Below are 19437 nucleotides of genomic sequence, written 5' to 3'. Positions count from 1 at the left end.
TCGTACCCTTCAAAGACAGTAGACTGTTATTTCTTCTTGAAGGGTGTATGCAGAGCTGGAGAGTCGTGTAGATTCCGCCATCCTGGGCCTTCATTTAGAGTTGCTGATCGAGACGCTCAGATCTTAAGAGGGGAGCAGTGTAGCGGAAGAGAAATCTTGGCCGATCCCCGTATAACAGTAAACACCTCGAGAATGACGTAATCGGATGTGCTAGGCCTCGCCGGAGAATTCTGGAAGGTACGTCACGTAGGCGGAACAAGCCGATAGCTCGAGATGGGAGTCGATTGTTCCAGAATAACAACTGGGTATAAATACGGGCATATTTTGTGAATAAGTTTAGTGTATAAGATAAATTCGTCTGTAACTTATATAAATAAAGTCGTATATAAATTACGAACCGCTAGTTTTATTGTAATTAGAAGTAATTACACTAATCACGCTACAATACTTTAGTGGGGGGGGGGGGGCTGAGTCAGCCCTACCCAGTACTTAAAAATAGGAATATTGAATCGGTTTTTGCGGCATAATTACGAGCTATTTATGAGCTCTTGAAATTATATAGTTTCGATTTTTGAGCTCATCCCCTTCACCCCCAAACAACCCTTTAATTGATTTAACTTAAGAGAAAAATGCTGAGAAAACTTAAAATATATCGTATTGCGGATATAATTCCTATAACTTATATTCTCTAAGAATAAACTATTAAATCACGTGCATTTCGATTATTGAGCTATAACCCCTTCGCAAGAAAACCACCCTATCTTCCCGGCTTAAGAGAAAGTTGTACTTAAAATGCATTAAACTAATTATTTGGCGACTACATATCATTGAATAATTTATAAGCTTCCAAATTACGCGCATTTAGATCAGTAAATTGCAATTTATTTTGTATAGTGCAGTCACTGAAGGTAAAAATCAACGATTACCTTCAATTTCGGTGAACCTTCATCGATTTTCACGAAAATTGGTCAGTGGTTAGGTCAAGAAACAAAGGTGACATGGTACCACCCAAGCGCGGCTCCTCCTTAGGGTCAATTGGTCAATGACCCCCCTAAAATAATCTCATAAAAATACCAATTTTATTAAAAATATCTTTTATCTAAAACTTCACTCTGAAATACTCTCAGCAGTCTGCATTGGCAAAACAAATATAATAGACGTCGCGCCTCGCGCTATACACAAGCCCGTGGCTGGGCCGTATTTTAAATTGTCTACATACAGTTCTTATGGCTTATGGACAAATGCATGTAAAATAGAAAAGAGACGGCAGATAGCAATTTCGTGGGCGAGAGTGGGAGTGACCTTTCCGTCGTATACCTGTAGTAGAGTCGACGGCCTCACGTTTAGTTAGTTACCGTCTGCTTGTTCAATGAGAAGGTCATAGACTATTTTGCAGAACTAAAGGATAGAAGAATTGACTTAAAATATAAAAATATTTAAAGTAAGTTTCGTTTTAATAAATTTACAATTTATTATACTATAAATATTCCTATCTATATATCAGTCAATAACCTGTTCATACCATTTTTCCTATATTTTTTAAAAGATTTACTCTAAAAAAAGACAAATTTAATTTTCGGAAAACTAGGGTAAATAGTATTGAGTTTTATCTAAGTCTGTATTTTTTATCTAAAATATAAATGCTAAAAGATCTTTTAAATACTTTAAAAAATCAACAGTTTGAAGTTTTCAAACCAAAATGACCCCCCTGAAGATTGACCCACGAGCCGCCGCTGGTACCACCTTGCGCATTTACTCTGAGGGTGGATAGCGCCCCTTCTCGGGGGTGAAAATTATTTTATTAAAAATAACTGCACAAATCAATAAAAGAACAAATTAAAAGCAAAATTTATTATATAAAGTTAATAAAATAAGTCAATACTTTTTAAGTTATTAAAGATCAAAGATTTTAATTATTCGTGAAAAAAATGCATGTTATGAAGCGGTTTTTCGTAAATCACTGAAAAACTGTAAGTTTTTACAAAAAAGTTAATAGTAGTTTAATTCGTATAGCTTATATTCTAAGAATGAACTCTTAAATCACGCGCCTTTCGATTATAGAGTTACAACCCCTTCGCAAGATAACCATCCCATATTCCCGGCTTAAGAGAGAGTTGTACTTAAAATAATTTAAATTAATTATTTGGCGACTACATATCGTTTAATAATTTATGAGCTTGCAAAATATACGCATGTCAATTATTTAATTGCCATTTTCTTTCTATAGTGCAGTCACTGAAGGTAAAAATCAACTATGACCTTCGATTTCGGTAAATGTCCATTCATTTTCACGAATTAACAATAACAACTTGGGGTATTAACCTGGGGTATATGTCACCCCTTCTCGGGGGTGAAAATTACTTTATTAAAAATAACCCCACAAATCGAGAGAGGGACAAATTGTGAGCAAAATTTGTTATATAATGTGATTAAAATAAATTAATACTTTTTGAGTTATTAAAGATCAAATATTTTAATTTTTGTGAAAGAAAATGCATGTTTTAAAGCGATTTTTCATAAATAACTCAAAAACTGTAAGTTTTTACAAAAAAGTGTTCATCACTAAAATTGAAGCTAATAAAAAATATAATAAATTGCTTACTTGAAAAACCCTTTAATGTCAATTTAAAGTAAGTTATTGGTAATTTAATGTATATTTTTTTCTGCGACTGTTCAAATCTAAGGATTCAAGCTTAAATAACGGGAAAGAGATGCATTTTATGACACTTAGGTACTAAATACTTATCAAAGTACTTAGAAATACCTATCCAAAATGAGCTCCAGAAAAAGTTGATAGCATCAAAATCCGCTCACCAATTTTCGTGAAAATGAATGCAGATTTACCGAAATCGAAGGTCATAGTTGATTTTTACCTTCAGTGACTGCACTATAGAAAGAAAATGGCAATTCAATAATTGAGATGCGTATATTTTGCGAGCTCATAAATTATTAAACGATATCTAGTCGACAAATAATTAATTTAAATTATTTTAAGTTCAACACGAATAATTAAAATTTTTGATCTTTAATAACTTAAAAAGTATTGACTTATTTTAATAACTTTATATAATACATTTTGCTTATAATTTGTTCTTTTATAGATTTGTGCAGTTATTTTTTATTAAATAATTTTTCACCCCGAGAAGGGGTGGTATCCACCCTCAGGGTAAAGGCGCAAGTTGGTACCATGTCACCTTTGTTTCTTGAGGTATCCTCTAACCACTGACCAATTTTCGTGAAAATCGATGAAGGTTCACCGAAATTGAAGGTAATCGTTGATTTTTACTTTCAGTGACTGCACTATATAAAATAAATTGCAATTTACTGATTTAAATGCACGTAATTTGAAAGCTTATAAATTATTGAATGATATTTAGTCGCCAAATAATTAATTTAATGCATTTCAAGTAAAACTTTCTCTTAAGCCGGGAAGATAGGGTGGTTTTCTTGCGAAGGGGTTGTAGCTCAATAATCGAAATGCACGTGGTTTAATAGTTTATTCTTAGAGTATATACGCTATAGGAATTATATCCTCAATACGATATATTTTAAGCTTTCTCAGCATTTTTCTCTTAAGTTAAATCAATTAAAGGGTTGTTTGGGGGTGAAGGGGATGAGCTCAAAAATCGAAACTATATAATTTCAAAAGCTCATAAATAGCTCGTAATTCTGCCGCAAAAACCGATTCAATATTCCTATTTTTAAGTAGTCGGGGCGCTGACTAAGCCCCCCACTAAAGTATTAAATTCCTGCTCAGTGGAATGAGCTCAAAATTTTTAGTTTGCGGAATATGAGAGCTCATAAATAGCTCATAAATCAGGGCTATTCGTTTTTTAATTTTTGAGGGTGGGGGGGGGCCAGCTCAACACGGGTAAAAATTTGATGACTAACGTATTTTAAGAAAAAAATGAGAAGTATATTTAACCCCTCATCCACAAGAATTTAAATGCATCGTTTTCCTTCTACAATACATTTTACTATAGTGTTCTTTTTATGTTCAAAAAGTTGGGAGGGTTGAACATGAATGGTGTTTGAAAAATATAAGATCAAATTATTGAGCGCATTTTTAAATTTTCTTAAAAATCTTCCTATTTCTCCATGTAACTCGAAAATGATAAGAGATGCCAAAAAAATGATGCCATACACAAAAGTAGGTTTCTTCTAGATAAACATTTTGATTTTATTTTTTATAACAGTATCTCTTATCATTTTCAGGTTACATGGATAATAAGGAAGATTTTTAAGAAAATTTAAATATGCGCTCTATAATTTGATCTTATTTTTTTCAAAAACCATTCATTTTAAACCCTCTCAACTTTTTGAACATAAAAATAACACTGTAGTAAAATGTATTGTAGAAGGAAAACGATGCATTTAAATTCTTGTGGATGAGGGGTTAAATATACTTTTTTCTTAAAATTCGTTAGTCATCAATTTTTTGCAGCATATCTCGCTTAGTTTGAATGTAATCGACATTTAATATTGCATATTTGAAAGGACTTTTCAAGAACAATAAAAGGTATTGGTAGCATTATACACCTAAAATCGACCGCTTCTCTGTTATTTCAAGTTGAATACACTGATTTGAGCATGCACCAAAAAAAAAACAACCTTTTTTTACCTACCATATCTCCTTTTATGTTATAACTAGAAGATTGAAGAAGGAACAGATCTCTTTGATTTTTTATGAGCTACAAAAATGTTTTATATATATTTTTTTTTAGTTAGATGCATTGTTTTTAAGGTTCTCGCAAAAAATCGTTTGAAAAGGTGTTATATTTCAATGAAAATGGCCAATTTTCAACTACGAATAACTCAAAAAGTATTGAGTTTTCGAAAAAAAATTATGGAACAGTTTTTGCTTAGAATTAGGTTCTCTAGCAACTTCCGTAGTTGTTTAACCAAAAAATTTTCCACCCCCGAGAAGGGGTGAGAACCGCCCCCAAGACAAAAGCACACATCTGCATAGGGTAGACTTTGAATAAGGAGATTTATTTTCAGGTTATTCCTAAAATTTCATTAAAATCCATGCAGTAGGATAGAATTCGGAGGTAACCTGTTCTTGCTCTCATTGACTGCCCTATATAGAGGTATGAATGCTTCCATATGGCGGAGTATGTACCTACTCGTATCTTCCAAACTAGATGGTATAAGTGGAGAGTCACACGACGTCAGTACGTTGCAAATACTAAAAGAAGATTGAATCAGGAGGCAAACTACCTAGGAACTCCTTTTACACTAAAAGAACTCCAAGTCGGTATGAACAGGTTAAAACGAAAAGCTGCAGGTGTGGATGATAAATGCGGCGAAAAAATATAGCATATAGGCCAAAGAGCAAAAACTCTATCTTAAAACTCTATAACACGTGTTGTAAAGCCTGCCAAATTCCAAAATCATGGAACCAATCAGTGCCGGATTTAGGGTACTTGCGGCCCTAGGCCAAATTACCTCGGGCGGCCCCCGATAAGTTCATGATTATGTAATTAAAGCATAAAGAACACATTATTCTCTTATACTGAAAAACGTCAATGTCGTGTTCTTGATTTGGATATACTTAGTTGGATTAGTGATTAACATTGACACTCACACCACTTCATACATAATAAATTTTATATTTAAACTCTAAACCCTCACTTTTCTAGCTTTTTTGGCTGCAAAATCTTTAATCAAATCAAATCTTTAGTCATATATCAGAAAAGCGAAACATTAAATAAATAATATTATGTTTTCCTATTAATACCTTATTATTACTAACATGACTTATCGCGAGGAGATTCAACTATAACAATAATAATTATAATATCATAAACTTAAAATATTATGTATTTTCAATTAATAAACCATTTAATGAATGTCTATATCTATGTGGAAAAACTAAAATTAATCTTGGTATTGCCTAGATTATGTTTTATCACTTTGACAACAATTTTATCATACGTTCGCGGAAATATTGGTGTATAAACGTTTAATAATACATACATTAACGTATTCTATTATTATATTCACGTATATCGCTTAATCAGGAAATAGCGCTCTTTGCGAAACACAACTGGTAAAAGTTCTTCATGTAAAACACAAATTACGCCTTTTTTGACGTAGATTATCCGACCTGAAAATGGAAATTCCAACTCTAGTACGTTCGCTGACGGTAAAATATTGTAAAACCTCTTAATTTTAAAGAATCGCTTAGATTTTAGATTGACATAAAATTTGGCATACACATAGGTAAAATGTCAAAGAAGAAAAGTGAGGGAGAAAATCCCCGACAAGGGGTGAATTTCACCCCTTATCGGGGGTGAAAAACCTTTTCGGAGGTGAAACAATATAGATACGTTCAAAATAAGTCCGGAAATGGATAAACTGACTAATTCTAAACAACTTTTCTTCTATACCCTTTTTTCGCTAACTTAATACTTTTCGAGATATTTGCGAGTAAACAATATGTTCATTTTTCAACAAAAAAAATCACGTTTTTAGACGGTTTTTCGCAAATAACTCTAAAAGTAAGTATTTATCGAAGAAGACGATCTTAGCAAAAATAAAGCCCATAAAAAAGTGAAAAAATGGTGTATGCATGAAATTCCTGGACCCAGTAAAAGAAGAGTTGTAACTAATGAAAAATATGTTCTTACTCGCCAAATTACAAATCGAATATTTAAACGTAAAATTACCAAAAAATGAAGCACTTTTTGGGGAAAACTCATTATAATTTTTTTAAAGTGTTTAAGAAAAGCATTAGTTTTGTCTTTTAAAAAAATTTCTAGCATTAAAAGTAAGGAAGTTACGCTCAAAATAAAGTTGGTTCCTTTTTTTTTTTGGTAAAAATAAATCGTGAAAATCACCCCATAATTAGCATCCCAAATGAAATTAATCATTACCACTTTACAAGTTCCTTTACTCGTGTATGTATTGTTTATATGATCTGTAAGTTTTATTGGTTCAAAGTGCTTATTTTTGAAGGGGTTGTAGTTGAAAGGGTTTGAACTAGTCAATAATTACGAGTATATGCAAATTTTAAACAGCCATATCTTAACCAATTTTTGCCTTACAGAAAAACAAAAAATTCAAAATATTCAGCAAAACAAAACTTACTGTATACTCTTTGTGCTTTTTGGCATCACTAATAAATGTTAAGTTATTTTGTATAAAATAACTTTTTTCAAAAGTATTTTTTTTCAAAATTAAAAATTAAAAAAATATTTTAAAACCAAATTTTTTGCAGTAACAATCGCACTAAACAATGTTTTATTAAAAAAAATCTCAAACGTTTAATTCAAATGACACGGACGCGGACGTCTCAAAAAATGTAATTTTTGAAAACTTCGTAGTTTTACAGAATTAAGAAGATATGACTCAAGTTTAAAGGGATATATTGCAATTTATAGGTGTTTTTTTAAGCTTATTAGTCCAGGGCGCATCTGTTTTGAGATGGACGTTTAGAGGTGACTCAAATTTTTTTGCAGAAATTGCTTGAAAATAACTCAAATAATAATATTTGAGTTATCCTCCCACTCAAAATGGTCCGGAACATTGTTTAAATAATCAAAATGTCAAAATATGAAGGAAAAATTCGATTTTTTTATTGGTTATTTGATTATAACTTTAAAAGTATTCATTTCCGTGAAAAGTTGTACTGACATAAAAGTTGCGTAATTAAATTTTCTACAATATAGAATTGGTTAAAAATTTAAAAAATAGTCACCCTTGTTGCAAAATAGCAATACATAATTGCTAGAATAACTATACAAAAATAAGTATTCGCATTTTACGTTTTTCAACCATTTATGCTACACTTAGGACCTTCATATTTTACCCAGAAAAACTTTATGATATAGTACAACAACACTGTAAACATTAAGATCGCTTTAATAGATTTCGCTTTCGCAAAAAAAAATCATGTTTTTAAAATGTTGCAGGACTGAAAATAAAGCAGATAGCAAGTTGAATTTTTTTTTGTCTTATAGAAGTGTACTGTACCTTTCATTTGCAATCTGAAAAATTAAAATCTATTAATTACCACGGCGTCAGGAAATTTTTTAAATAAACATTAATTTTTGGTGCTACGCGCAGGACAGCGGTGTTCGATTCACACAAGTTGATTTCCACCAAAATTTCTTCCAATCTTTATCTAATATATTATTTTGTTACTCTATATTTTGTTGTATTTTAATATTTTAATTCCACAAAACTTAAACTAATTTTATTATTGTTTGTGAAATATTGTTTAAACAATTGCATATGTTTAAAAATAATAAACTTTTATTCTCTAAGTTAAAATATATGAACAAAGAAAGTTTTTGCTAAAAAAAGTGTTATTTCAAAGGATAGAGTATGTGTTTTTATTTTGCAATAAACAAATTTATTTATTTATATCGAAATGTAATAAAAATTAAAATGTATTAATCATTATCAAAGGTCATTGGAATGCCCAATCAGAGCAAACTATCCGCTGTCCTGCGCGTAGCACCAATAATTAATGTTTATTTAAAAAAATTACTGACGTCGTGGTAGTTAATCGATTTTAGTTTTGCAAATTGCAAATGAAAGGTACAGTACACTTCTATAAGCAAAAAAAATTCAACTTGCTATCTGCTTTATTTTCAGTCCTGTAACATTTTGAAAAAATGAATTTTTTTGCGAAAGCTGGATTGCAAAATTTATTTTGCAAAATATATTGAACCGTAATGAAATTTTAGAGTATTGTTCTATTGTATCATATAGTTTTTCTGGGTGAAATATGAAAATCCTAAATTTAGCATATATGGTTGAAAAACGTAAAATGCGAATACTTGTTTTTGTATTGTTTTTTCGCAATTATTGCTATTTTGCAACAAGGGTAACTATTTTTTAAATTCTTAACCAATTTAACCAATTTTATATTGTAGAAAATTTAATTACGCAACTTTTATGTTAGTACAACTTTTCTCGGAAATGAATACTTTTAAAGTTATAATCAAAAAACGAAGAAAAAAATCGAATTTTTCCTTCATTTTTTGACATTTTGATTATTTAAACAATGTTTTGGACCCTTTTGAGAGGGAGGATAACTCAAATATTATTATTTGAGTTATTTTGAAGCAATTTCTGAAAAAAAAATTTGAGTCACCTCTCAACTTCCAAATGTACTAATATTTTTACAGATGCGCCCTGGTCTATATGATGTAGTCTTTAAAATACACTAAATTATTTTACTTTAAAACTGAAATAAACAATTTCTTTTTGAGAAAATCAAGAAAGACATGTTTTAAAATGTACATATTACAAAAACCGAAAAATATCAGTTAAAAAAATGTTTCAAAGTTATCAAAAAATTTTCTGTACAACTTTCCTAAAATACATTTAACAAGCTTAAAAAATAACAAACGTGAATTTTTTTTATCTTTTATAAAGTATGTCGTCGTAACTTGGAACCTATAGGAAACTTTTTTATTATAAATTTTCCGCTTTCACGGCGTGGAAGCTTGGACGTTAACAGTCAGCTCGTTTCGACGTTTAGAGAGCTTAGAGAGGGTTTTTAGTCATATGCTGAAAATTCCGTGGACCTACCGCATTAGAAATGAAGAAGTTTTAAGGCGTATGAATAGAGAACGTGAACTCACAGAAATTGTCAAGAAACGGAAAACATCTTATCTTGGACACATATTTAGATACAACAGGTATAACTTCCTTCAACTTATTATAGAAGGGAAAATAGAAGGAAGACACGCCCCGAGTAGACGACAAATGACCGGGCTGCGCATCATCAAATAATGAACAGGATTAGTTTTTTAACGTCTAATAAGAAAAGCTAGTCCAGAAGGCCACTGCGCATCCGCTAGGAAAAATATTCCCATTCGGTTTTTTTGCACAATCTTACTCAAAAAGGACCCCTTTTAACAAATTTGCATGTTGCCAGGACCAAAAGTGGGTCAAAAATATTTTAAACGTTTTTTTTTGTTTTTTCCTAAAATTATTTTTTTGCATGTTTTTTTTTACGTTTTCTGGATCATTCCAAACATAAAAGGTCTTTAGTGACATTTCTTTAAAGCTGATAGTTTTTGACATATTATAAGCGATTAAAAATTGAAAAATTGCGAAATTGGCCATTTTTAACCCTCAAAAACTATGTGAAAAACTGAAAATTTGAATGTTGCCAAGGTAGGTAGATATTCTTTAAACATCGATTGATGAAATCCCGAAGAGTTTTTTGCAATACAATATTCAAAACTCGTTTGTTTTTTAATTGCTAATCAAGCGTGCGCGACACTATTTTCCACCGCGACATCGACAGTATGTAGTCCATTCTTTAACGGTAAAATATTGCAAAACCTCTAAATTTTAAAGAACCGCTTCGATTGACATGAAATTTGGCATACACATAGCTAACAAGTCAAAGAAAAAAAGTGATATTGTGCCGATATGTGCTTTTGCCCTGGGGGTGGTTTGCACCCCCTCTTGGGAGTGAAAAAATATTCGTCCAAAGAAAGTCAGGAAATGGATAAACTGGCTAATTTTAAGTAACTTTTGTTCTATAGAGGTTTTTCACTAAGTCAATACTTTTCGAGTTATTTGGCAGTGAATATGTTCATTTTTTCAACAAAATAACCACGCATTTAGACGGTTTTTCGCAAATAACTCAAATAGTAAGTATTTTGTCGAAAAAACATTCTCAGCAAAAATATAACCAGTAAAAAATTTAAAAAAATGGTGTATATATCACGTCTCTACACCTAGTGGAAGCAGAGTTAAAGCTAATGAAAAATAGGTTCATATTCGTCAAATTCCAAATGGAATACTTTAACGTGAAATGACCAAAAATGAAGCACATTTCGGGGAAAACTCATTACAACTTATATAAAGTGTTTAAAAAAAGCTTCATTTTTGTTTTATAAAAAAAATTTCTAGCATCAAAATTAAACAAGTTACTCTCAAAATAAAGTTAGTCCCTTTTGGTTTTGGTAAAAAAATCGAGAAAATCACCCCCTACTTAGTATCTTAAATGAACTTAATCGTTACGACTTCACAAGTTTCTTGACTCATGTATATATTGTTTATATGATCTGTAAGTATCATCGTTTCAAAGTCCTTATTATTGAAAGGGCTGTAGTTAAAAGGGGTTGAACGAGTCACTGATCACGAATGTATGCAAATTTAGAAACACCAAATCTTAATCAATTTTTGTCTAACAGAAAAACAAAAAAATACATGATATTCAGAAAAGCAAATCTGACTTTTTTTGTTTTTCGAGATTTTTGGTATCTCTAACAATTTTTAAATTATTTTGAAAAAAAAGCATATTTTTCAAAATTTAAATTTTTAAAAATTTTACTTTGAAACCAAATTTTTTCAAAAATAAGCACTTTGAATCGATGAAACTTACAGATCATATAAACACAACATAAGTAAAATAATTTGTGGAGCGGTAACGATTAATTTAATTTAAGTTGCTAATTAGGGGGTGGTTCCCGATTTCTTTTTTGCAAAAACAAAAGGGACCAACTTTATTTTTAGCGTAACTTGCTTAAATTTAATGCTAGAAACTTTTTGTAAAAACAGAAATAAACCTTTTTTTAAACGCTTTAAAAAAGTTATAACAGATTTTCCCCAAAAAGTGCTTAATTTTTTGGATATTTCACGTCGAAATATTCTATTTGAAATTTGGTGAATATGAATCTATTTTTCATTGGCTATAACTCTGGTTCTACGAGATCCAGAGACCTAACGCGTACACCATTTTTTTTACTTTTTTATAGGCTATATTTTTGCTAAGAACGTTTTTTTGACAAAATACTTACTTTTTGAGTTATTTGCGAAAAACCGTCTAAAAATGTGGTTATTTTGTTGAAAAATGAACATATTCACTTGCAAATAACTCGAAAAGTGTTGACTTGGCGAAAAAGCTCTATAGAACAAAAGTTACTTAAAATTAGTCAGTTTACCCATTTTCGGACTTACTTTGGACATATATTTTTTCACCCCCAAGAGGGGGTGAAAGTCACCCCCAGGGCAAAAGCACACATCGGCACAATATCACTTTTTTTCTTTGACATGTAAGCTACTCGTATGCCAAATTTCATGTCAATCCAAGCGGTTCTTTAAAATTTAAAGCAAAAACCGTGAAAGAATGGACTAATGATGCAAATGAAAGGAATAAATTCGTTATTTCGTAAACCGGCGACTTTAAGGAAAAATCCCGAAACAGGTCGATTTTTATTTTTAAGTTATGATATTGTGGCATATATGGTATACTAGTGACGTCATCCATCTGGGCGTGATGGCGCAATCGATGATTCTTTTAAATGAGAATAGGGGTCGTGTGCTAGCTCATTTGAAAGGTTCTTCAATTCTCTATTCAGTAATATAATTATTTATATAATTATTTATACAGGGTGTCCTTCTACTTCTTTTTTTGTCAAATAATTTAATTTAATTAAATTTTTATGGACACCCTGTATAAATAATTATGTAAATGTTTACATTACCGAATAGAGAATTGAAGAACCTTTCAAATGAGCTACCACACGACCCCTATTCTCATTTAAAAAAAAACATCGATTACGTCATCACGCCCAGACGGATGACGTCACTAGTATACCATATATGCCACAATATCATAACTTAAAAATAAAAAACGACCTGTTTCGGGTTTTTTCTTTAAAGTCGCCGGTTTACGAAATAACGAATTTATTCCTTTCATTTGCACCATACTGTATACACATGCAATGGTGGAAAATAGTGTCGCGCACGCGTGATTAGGAATTAAAAAACAAAGGAGTTTTGAATACTGTATTGCAAAAAGCTCTTCGGGATTTCATCAATCGATGTGTAAAGAATATCTACCTACCTTGGCAACATTCAAATTTTAAGTTTTTCACATAGTTTTTGAAGGTTAAAAATGGCCAAAAAACCTAAAAAAACTTTGTTCCATGCAAAAAAAATTAAGGAAAAAAACAAAAAAAAAACGTTTAAAATATTTTTGACCAACTTTTGGTCCTGGTAACATGCAAATTTGTTAAAAGGGGCCCTTTTTGAGTAAGATTGTGCAAAAAAACCGAATCGGAATATTTTTCCTAGCGAATGCGCAGTGGCTTTCTGGACTCTGGACTAAGCCCAAAATAGAGAATATTTTGCCTAAGTTATCACCAACCTTCTCTAAGAAGACGGCACCCAAAGAAGAAGAAAGAAGATGGATTAATAATAAATAATACTTACTTGAACAGGCAATAGTAGTGGTCATAGGTTCTGGTGTTGGTGTAGGACTCTGGGAAGGGCCTGTACTGGAGGTTTCTTCCTTTTTATTTGTGGTAGAATATTTTGTTGTCAATTCTTCTGCCATGTATGTAGTGGTTAAATCTGTATTCATTTCATTGGTTATTGGTGAATCTGACGTATTTTCAGTACCAGCTATATTTTGGGTAGTACTTTCCTCAACATTTCTTGGCATTAATCCGGAATTTTTATTTGAATCTGAATCTGGCATAGATAATGCAGCTGGCATAGTTGGAGTAGTACTTTCTGTATGATCACCTATAGGCCCGTAATTGGATTTTTTAATTTGTATTGTTCTTGAAGGATCTATTGTAGTTAGCTTCGGGCTTTCTTCGGACATTAATTTGGAACTTTGATTTGAATCTGGCATAGATAATGCAGCTGACATAATTGGAGCAGTACTTTCTGCAGGATCACCTACGATTGTTGAAGGATCTAGTGTAGTTGGCTCTGGACTTTCTTCGGACATTAATTTGGAACTTTTATTTGAATCTGGCATAGATAATGCAGCTGACATAATTGGAGCAGTATTTTCTGCATAATCACCTCCACCTGCGATTGTTGAAGGATCTAGTGTAGTTGGCTTCGGACTTTCTGTAGTTTCACCTACGCTAGCACCATCTGAGGAACTTTGAACTTTTGTTGTACTTGAACCTGGCGTAAATGTTGCACCTGATGTAGTTTGGGTAGTACTTTGGGTGGCAACGTTACTACCAATGGGCAGTTCCATCCTTAATTTGGGACGTTGAATTTGTGTTGTACTTGAATCTGGCATCGATAAGGCACCTAATATAGTTTTGTTAGTACTTTCTGCAACGTTACCTGGCATAGCCCCTAATCTGGAACTTTGAATTTGTGGTGTTGTTGAACCTGGCGTAAATGTTGCACCTAATGCAGTTTGGGTAGCACTGTTTACATTACCTACGATAGGCGTGGATGTGGAAGTCATAATGTGTGTTGTTGGTGGAAGATCTAGGGTACTTAGCTTCGGATTTTCTGTACTTTTATCGGCGTTAGTGCTAGATGTGGAACTTTCAATTTGTGTTGATCTTGAAGTTGCCGTAGATTTTGCACCTAACATAGGTTGTGTAGTACTTTTTGCAGGATTACCTACGAGAACCCTAGGTGTGGAACTTTTTAAAGCTGAGATAAGATCAGAAAGATGACGTGAAAGAAGTTCTGTTTTTCCATTTTGTAATGCATTAGCTGTTCCAACTGTTGTTCCCTTATCAGTAATACTCTTTAAAGTAGTTGAATCTAACTTTAAGTCACCATTTGTAGAAGACCGCTCGGTGGAATTATCTTGCTCACTGCCATTTGTCCAAAATCCCGAAGATAAACACAACACTACCACTAGAATCACTCTCATACTTCCAAAACTAAATGTTCTGCATTTGCACGACGACTGGGTGAACTTACATATAAAAAACGGAAGCTTTTATCAACAAATGGTTGCAGTATCACTTTATGACTCGTCCGATTGACCGCATGTTTTTATAAAAATATCTTATTGTTTTCCCAAGAAACTAGTCACATTATTTGATGATATTACACTAACTCATAGAAACGGAATAATAAATTCCGTTATCAGCTGATATCTCGAACGGATAGATAAGAGAATAGTCTCTTGAGTTTCGCATTTTTATTTTTGTCGGGATGGGGTTCTGGGTTGACTGCACTGCCTGTGTTTTTAGAGGAATGATGGTAACTGAAGTCATATGTTCAGTGATAAACTATAGCCCCCTTAGAGACCGCTGTGGTCTATTTTTAGAATCCATCGACGGATTCTGCTGCATATAGCGACATTTTGGGAAATTAATCCAATTGTTTCTCATTGTTTGTTGACACTGAAGAAACTTTAATGTGTCGGAAGTAGAGTATCTTATTAATTTTAATAAAGATGTGTTTCAGTTGATACTTAAACACTTGCAGAGATATATTATTGTTGTTGGTTGGGAGAAACGATTATTTGAATTTTTATTATAGCATCTCTATTAATTTCTTATAATAATTTTTAATATACAGAATAAAAATAAATAAACAGAAAAAATATATAAACTTTTCCGAAATAAAATTGGTATAATAATAATTTCATACAAATATATTTTAGTCCCAAATCTGAAACTGATAATCTGGATCTTATGACATGTAGGGAAAAGTGGGTCACAGTTGATATTATTTTTCTCATGTAGATGAAATTTTTATCTCAAATCACTGTTTTTTTAATCAGAAAAAAGAAAGAAGTGTACAGTGGTGGCTGGTGATAATTTTATTCAGGGTGCTCTGATCCGATAAAACAAAAAAATAAATACTACAGTAGAGCGTCGATAATCCGAACCCTGGTAATCCGAACTTTCGCTAATCCGAACGCAAAAAAATTATAAAATATGATCGCGGACCGAATTTTTGGATTTAATATGACAATATGGGCAAAATACGACCGCGGATTTTTGTTTTGTGTGTGCAGAAATACATACAATATATTTGTTTATTATGCAGGTGTTTTATTCCTTGTAACTAAAACGTATGCACATATGTACTGTTTATGAGCTTTGTATGTATTTTGAACATATGTTCGATAATCCGAACAACTTGCGATAATCCGGACACAGAGTATTCAGTAAATAAATGAACAGTTTAATATTTATTGCTTCCGGACGTTGTTCTGTATAGATGCGTTTGTTTAAATACATAGAACATAGAACAATGTTTTATTGTTTGTTATTCTGTACAAAACTGCTAGCAACATTATTAAGGCTGTGAATGATTAAAACGAAATGAAAAGTATGCGACAAAAGTAATCTACCTACTAATTCTTTTTAATCCTACAATAGGGTATATTTTTTATATTCGTGAACATCAAACGACGTCGGATGTGCACACATGGCCCCTTCCCCACTGTCGTATACCGTCGTACTAAGCAAATACCCCCTCTCCCCCCTTTCAACGACGTAGTTTATGGATGTTCCCTAAGAGGCCTTGAAGGCCTAGGGCTAAAATAAAATTAAATAGGTACATTATTATCAAATATAATACTTATAGGTATAGGTATACCTATACCTATATTATAAAATTGTATCAAATGGGGTGGCCTCATATCCAATCATGCTCCTTGCCTTTTAAATTCACTTACTATTTTCCTCCATTCATCCATGTCTATTACTCTTTCTTCACAACCATCAATTCACTCTTTCTTGAGATCTTCCTGTACCTATACGCTATCAAACCATCTTTGTCTGCGTCGTTCTTTTCTTCTTTTTGTGATTGGATCCTGTTTTAGGATCATCTTTGGCATCCTCTTCCTTTCCATTCTCATCACATGTCCCATCTATTTCACTTTCTGTGCCTTTATAAAGCGACTGCAGTCTTTATAGTATCGGTTTGAAGTAGTTTAAAGCCAATAAACAAAAAGAGAAGATATTCCAAGAAGAAATTTTGTTAAACGTGTGTATTTTTGGATATTGTCTCTCCCATTTTCGCCATTCTTCACGGATCTGTGCGTCTTGTTGCCATTTCTTGGGCATTCTTTTAACGTTGTCCATCCAGCGCGGTGTTGGTCGTCCTCTGCTGCGTTTGTCTTCCATTGGGAACCACTCAATTAAATTTATGGTCCATCTTGAGTCTTTTAGTCTCGCCGTAGCGTCATGCACTTTGGGCATGTTACGTGTATGACATGCACAATTCCATTTCAGCTTGGCTATTCGTTCGACGATATCAGTGATATTCTGTTTTTTGTGAGCGTGAGAGTTTCTGCTCCGTATGTCATTACAGGAAGAACGCATAGGTCAATATAATGTCTTCCGTTTTATAGCTATCGGCTGTCTCTTAGTGAACCATAGCCGCCCAAGCAAGTGTTATTCGTCGTTGAAATTCACAGATCTGATTAGCCTTGCTTATTCTGATTTCATGGCCTGGATACTTATGTAATTGCCTACTTTTCACTTTTCTGTCAATTGGACCACTTGATTTTTGATGATTAGGTGTTTGCTGCTAACTAAATTTGTCATGAATTTGGTCTTACTGAGGTTCATTAGCCCTATTATTGAACATGTTTTTTTCTAATTCTTGTAGCATTTGTTGTGCTTCACCCAGATCTTCGGTGATAAATGATAATTACTATATCGTCGGCAAAACGCAAATTATTGCGCATTTTTCCTTCTATTTTTATTCCTCTATTATCTAACTTTGACCATTGATCTTTGACATTTTAAAGGCGTATTCGAGGACCGTTATAAATAATAATTTAGGTGAGAAAGTGTCGATCTATCACACACCTCGCTTGCTATGTATTTCTCTGGTGGCATCATGTAATTTTACACGCATTCTGGCATTCTGGTACAATGATTATAGATTTAGCCTAATAAAATAAAAAAAAGTCAAAATGTAAATTCGTACAGGTTGAAACAAATTTTATATCAAAGTTTAGGTCTGTACAAAAGATATTTTCAAGAAAGTATCCAAATCATACAAGGGGATAATTGTTTAAATAATTAAAAAGGGGTCATTTTTGCAAAAAAAAAATACTTTTTTAACTGCTGATGTAATTCACTTATTAATGAAGGTCTATGGGATTTTTTTCTGAAAAGTTGAAGGGTGAATATTTCACATAAGACTTACTAAATAAAATTTGACCTCCTATTTATTTAAATAATTGTATATAAATATTTAGAAACAAATTTGCAAAAAATTATTTTTAGCGTTTTAAATAATCACTATAATATAATAGGAGGATCACTAGGAGGAGGATAGGAGGAGGATCACTATATTATAATATAATAATCACTATTAAATAATCACTATATTATTTTACAGACTAAATTGCACTATGTTACCAGTATTAAGCAAAAAAAATTGGTCAAATAATATTTAATATTTTTTGAGATATTGAATTTGTTTATTAAATGTTACTATATTTTCAATTGCAAAAAACGCGGTTGTTGCCAAAGAAAAAATTCACCTGCTTAAGATCTCATTATTTTTATTTTTATGTATATTTTCGATAAATGTATTGATAAATTTAAATTACAATTAAACTCCCCCCTAAAATGGCATTTGAAAATTATTCAAATTTGTTTATAATTTGTTTTTTCAATAACGTCGTGGGAATTAAGTATTTTGAAATGCCGTTTCGATAATTGGGTTACTGGGCATATTTTACTAATTAACAAAATTTTTTTGTCATTTTTTCTTCTTCTTTTTTTTTTCTTGGAGGTGTATTAATACTGGCCCTTTTAGGGATAAATTTTATTAAGAATGTCGAATCTCCTAGTTGTAAATTCTAGATCTAAAAATATTAAGATTTAACTAAAATCTCTTAAATAAAATGTGGCTACTTACTGAGTTACAGGGTGTTTTATTTAAAAATTTAAAAATTATTGTTACCAAGTACTTTAAAACTATTTGACGTATCCTTATCATACTTGCCAGACAGTGTGGCTATTATACACCCTACTAAATTGTAATTAATAAACGTTTCTAGCTAGTGCCAGAGGCGTACGACAGGGGATAGTGAATGATTGACCCTTCCCAAATTCTACGCTACTGAGTGAATTACTATTTTAGCGAAATTTTTCGATTCTCCAATACTTTGTATGTATATAACTTTATTGGTATCGATAAAGTCATCAGTTTGAGAGATATTGGAAGTTTAAAATGAATGAATGAATGAATGAATCAAAATAACTATGCCGTTTCATTTTTAACATCCAATATCTCGAAAACTAATGACTTAATCGTTACCAGTAAAGGGTATATTATTTACATAGAAAGTATTGAATAATCGAAAAATTTCACTAAAATAGTAATTCCCTCAGTGGCGTAGAATTTGGGAAGGGTCAACCATTAACTATCCCCTGTCGTACGCTTCTGTTAGTAGCTAGAAACTTTTATTTATCACAATTTAGTAGACTGTATAGTACCCACACTTTCTGCCAAGTATGATAAGGATAGGGTAAAGGCGGGTAATAGCGGACGCTTAAGGTATTTTACTTATAAAAATATCAATTATTACTTCATAGTATTTAAAACATGTGCAAATTAAAAGATAAAAACTACTTATTGATACTTTATTTAAAAAACAGCATAAACAACGATAAAACTAATGCAATAAACATTAAAAAAATACAGTTGTGTCCGGTTTTAGCCATGCTTGTCGGGTAATGGCGTCAGAGGGCCGCTATTAGCCGTATC

General features: G+C 32.0%; 1 protein-coding gene across 1 annotated transcript in view; it reads right to left on the bottom strand.

The window, feature by feature from the left end:
- LOC114338251 (receptor-type tyrosine-protein phosphatase eta) overlaps nucleotides 1-14886 on the bottom strand; it is a 113154-nt gene extending 98268 nt beyond the window's left edge. The window contains exon 1 of the mRNA XM_050652549.1: nucleotides 13192-14886. Coding sequence (XP_050508506.1) covers nucleotides 13192-14617 — 1426 coding nt within the window. The 5' untranslated portion in view covers nucleotides 14618-14886. The remainder of the gene's footprint in view (nucleotides 1-13191) is intronic.
- Between the last annotated feature and the right edge of the window lie 4551 nt (nucleotides 14887-19437).

Source organism: Diabrotica virgifera, chromosome 1 (genome assembly GCF_917563875.1).
Source record: "Diabrotica virgifera virgifera chromosome 1, PGI_DIABVI_V3a".
NCBI lineage: Eukaryota > Metazoa > Arthropoda > Insecta > Coleoptera > Chrysomelidae > Diabrotica > Diabrotica virgifera.
Note: the sequence above shows the minus strand (reverse complement) of the source record. Positions and strands in the feature narration are given on the sequence as shown.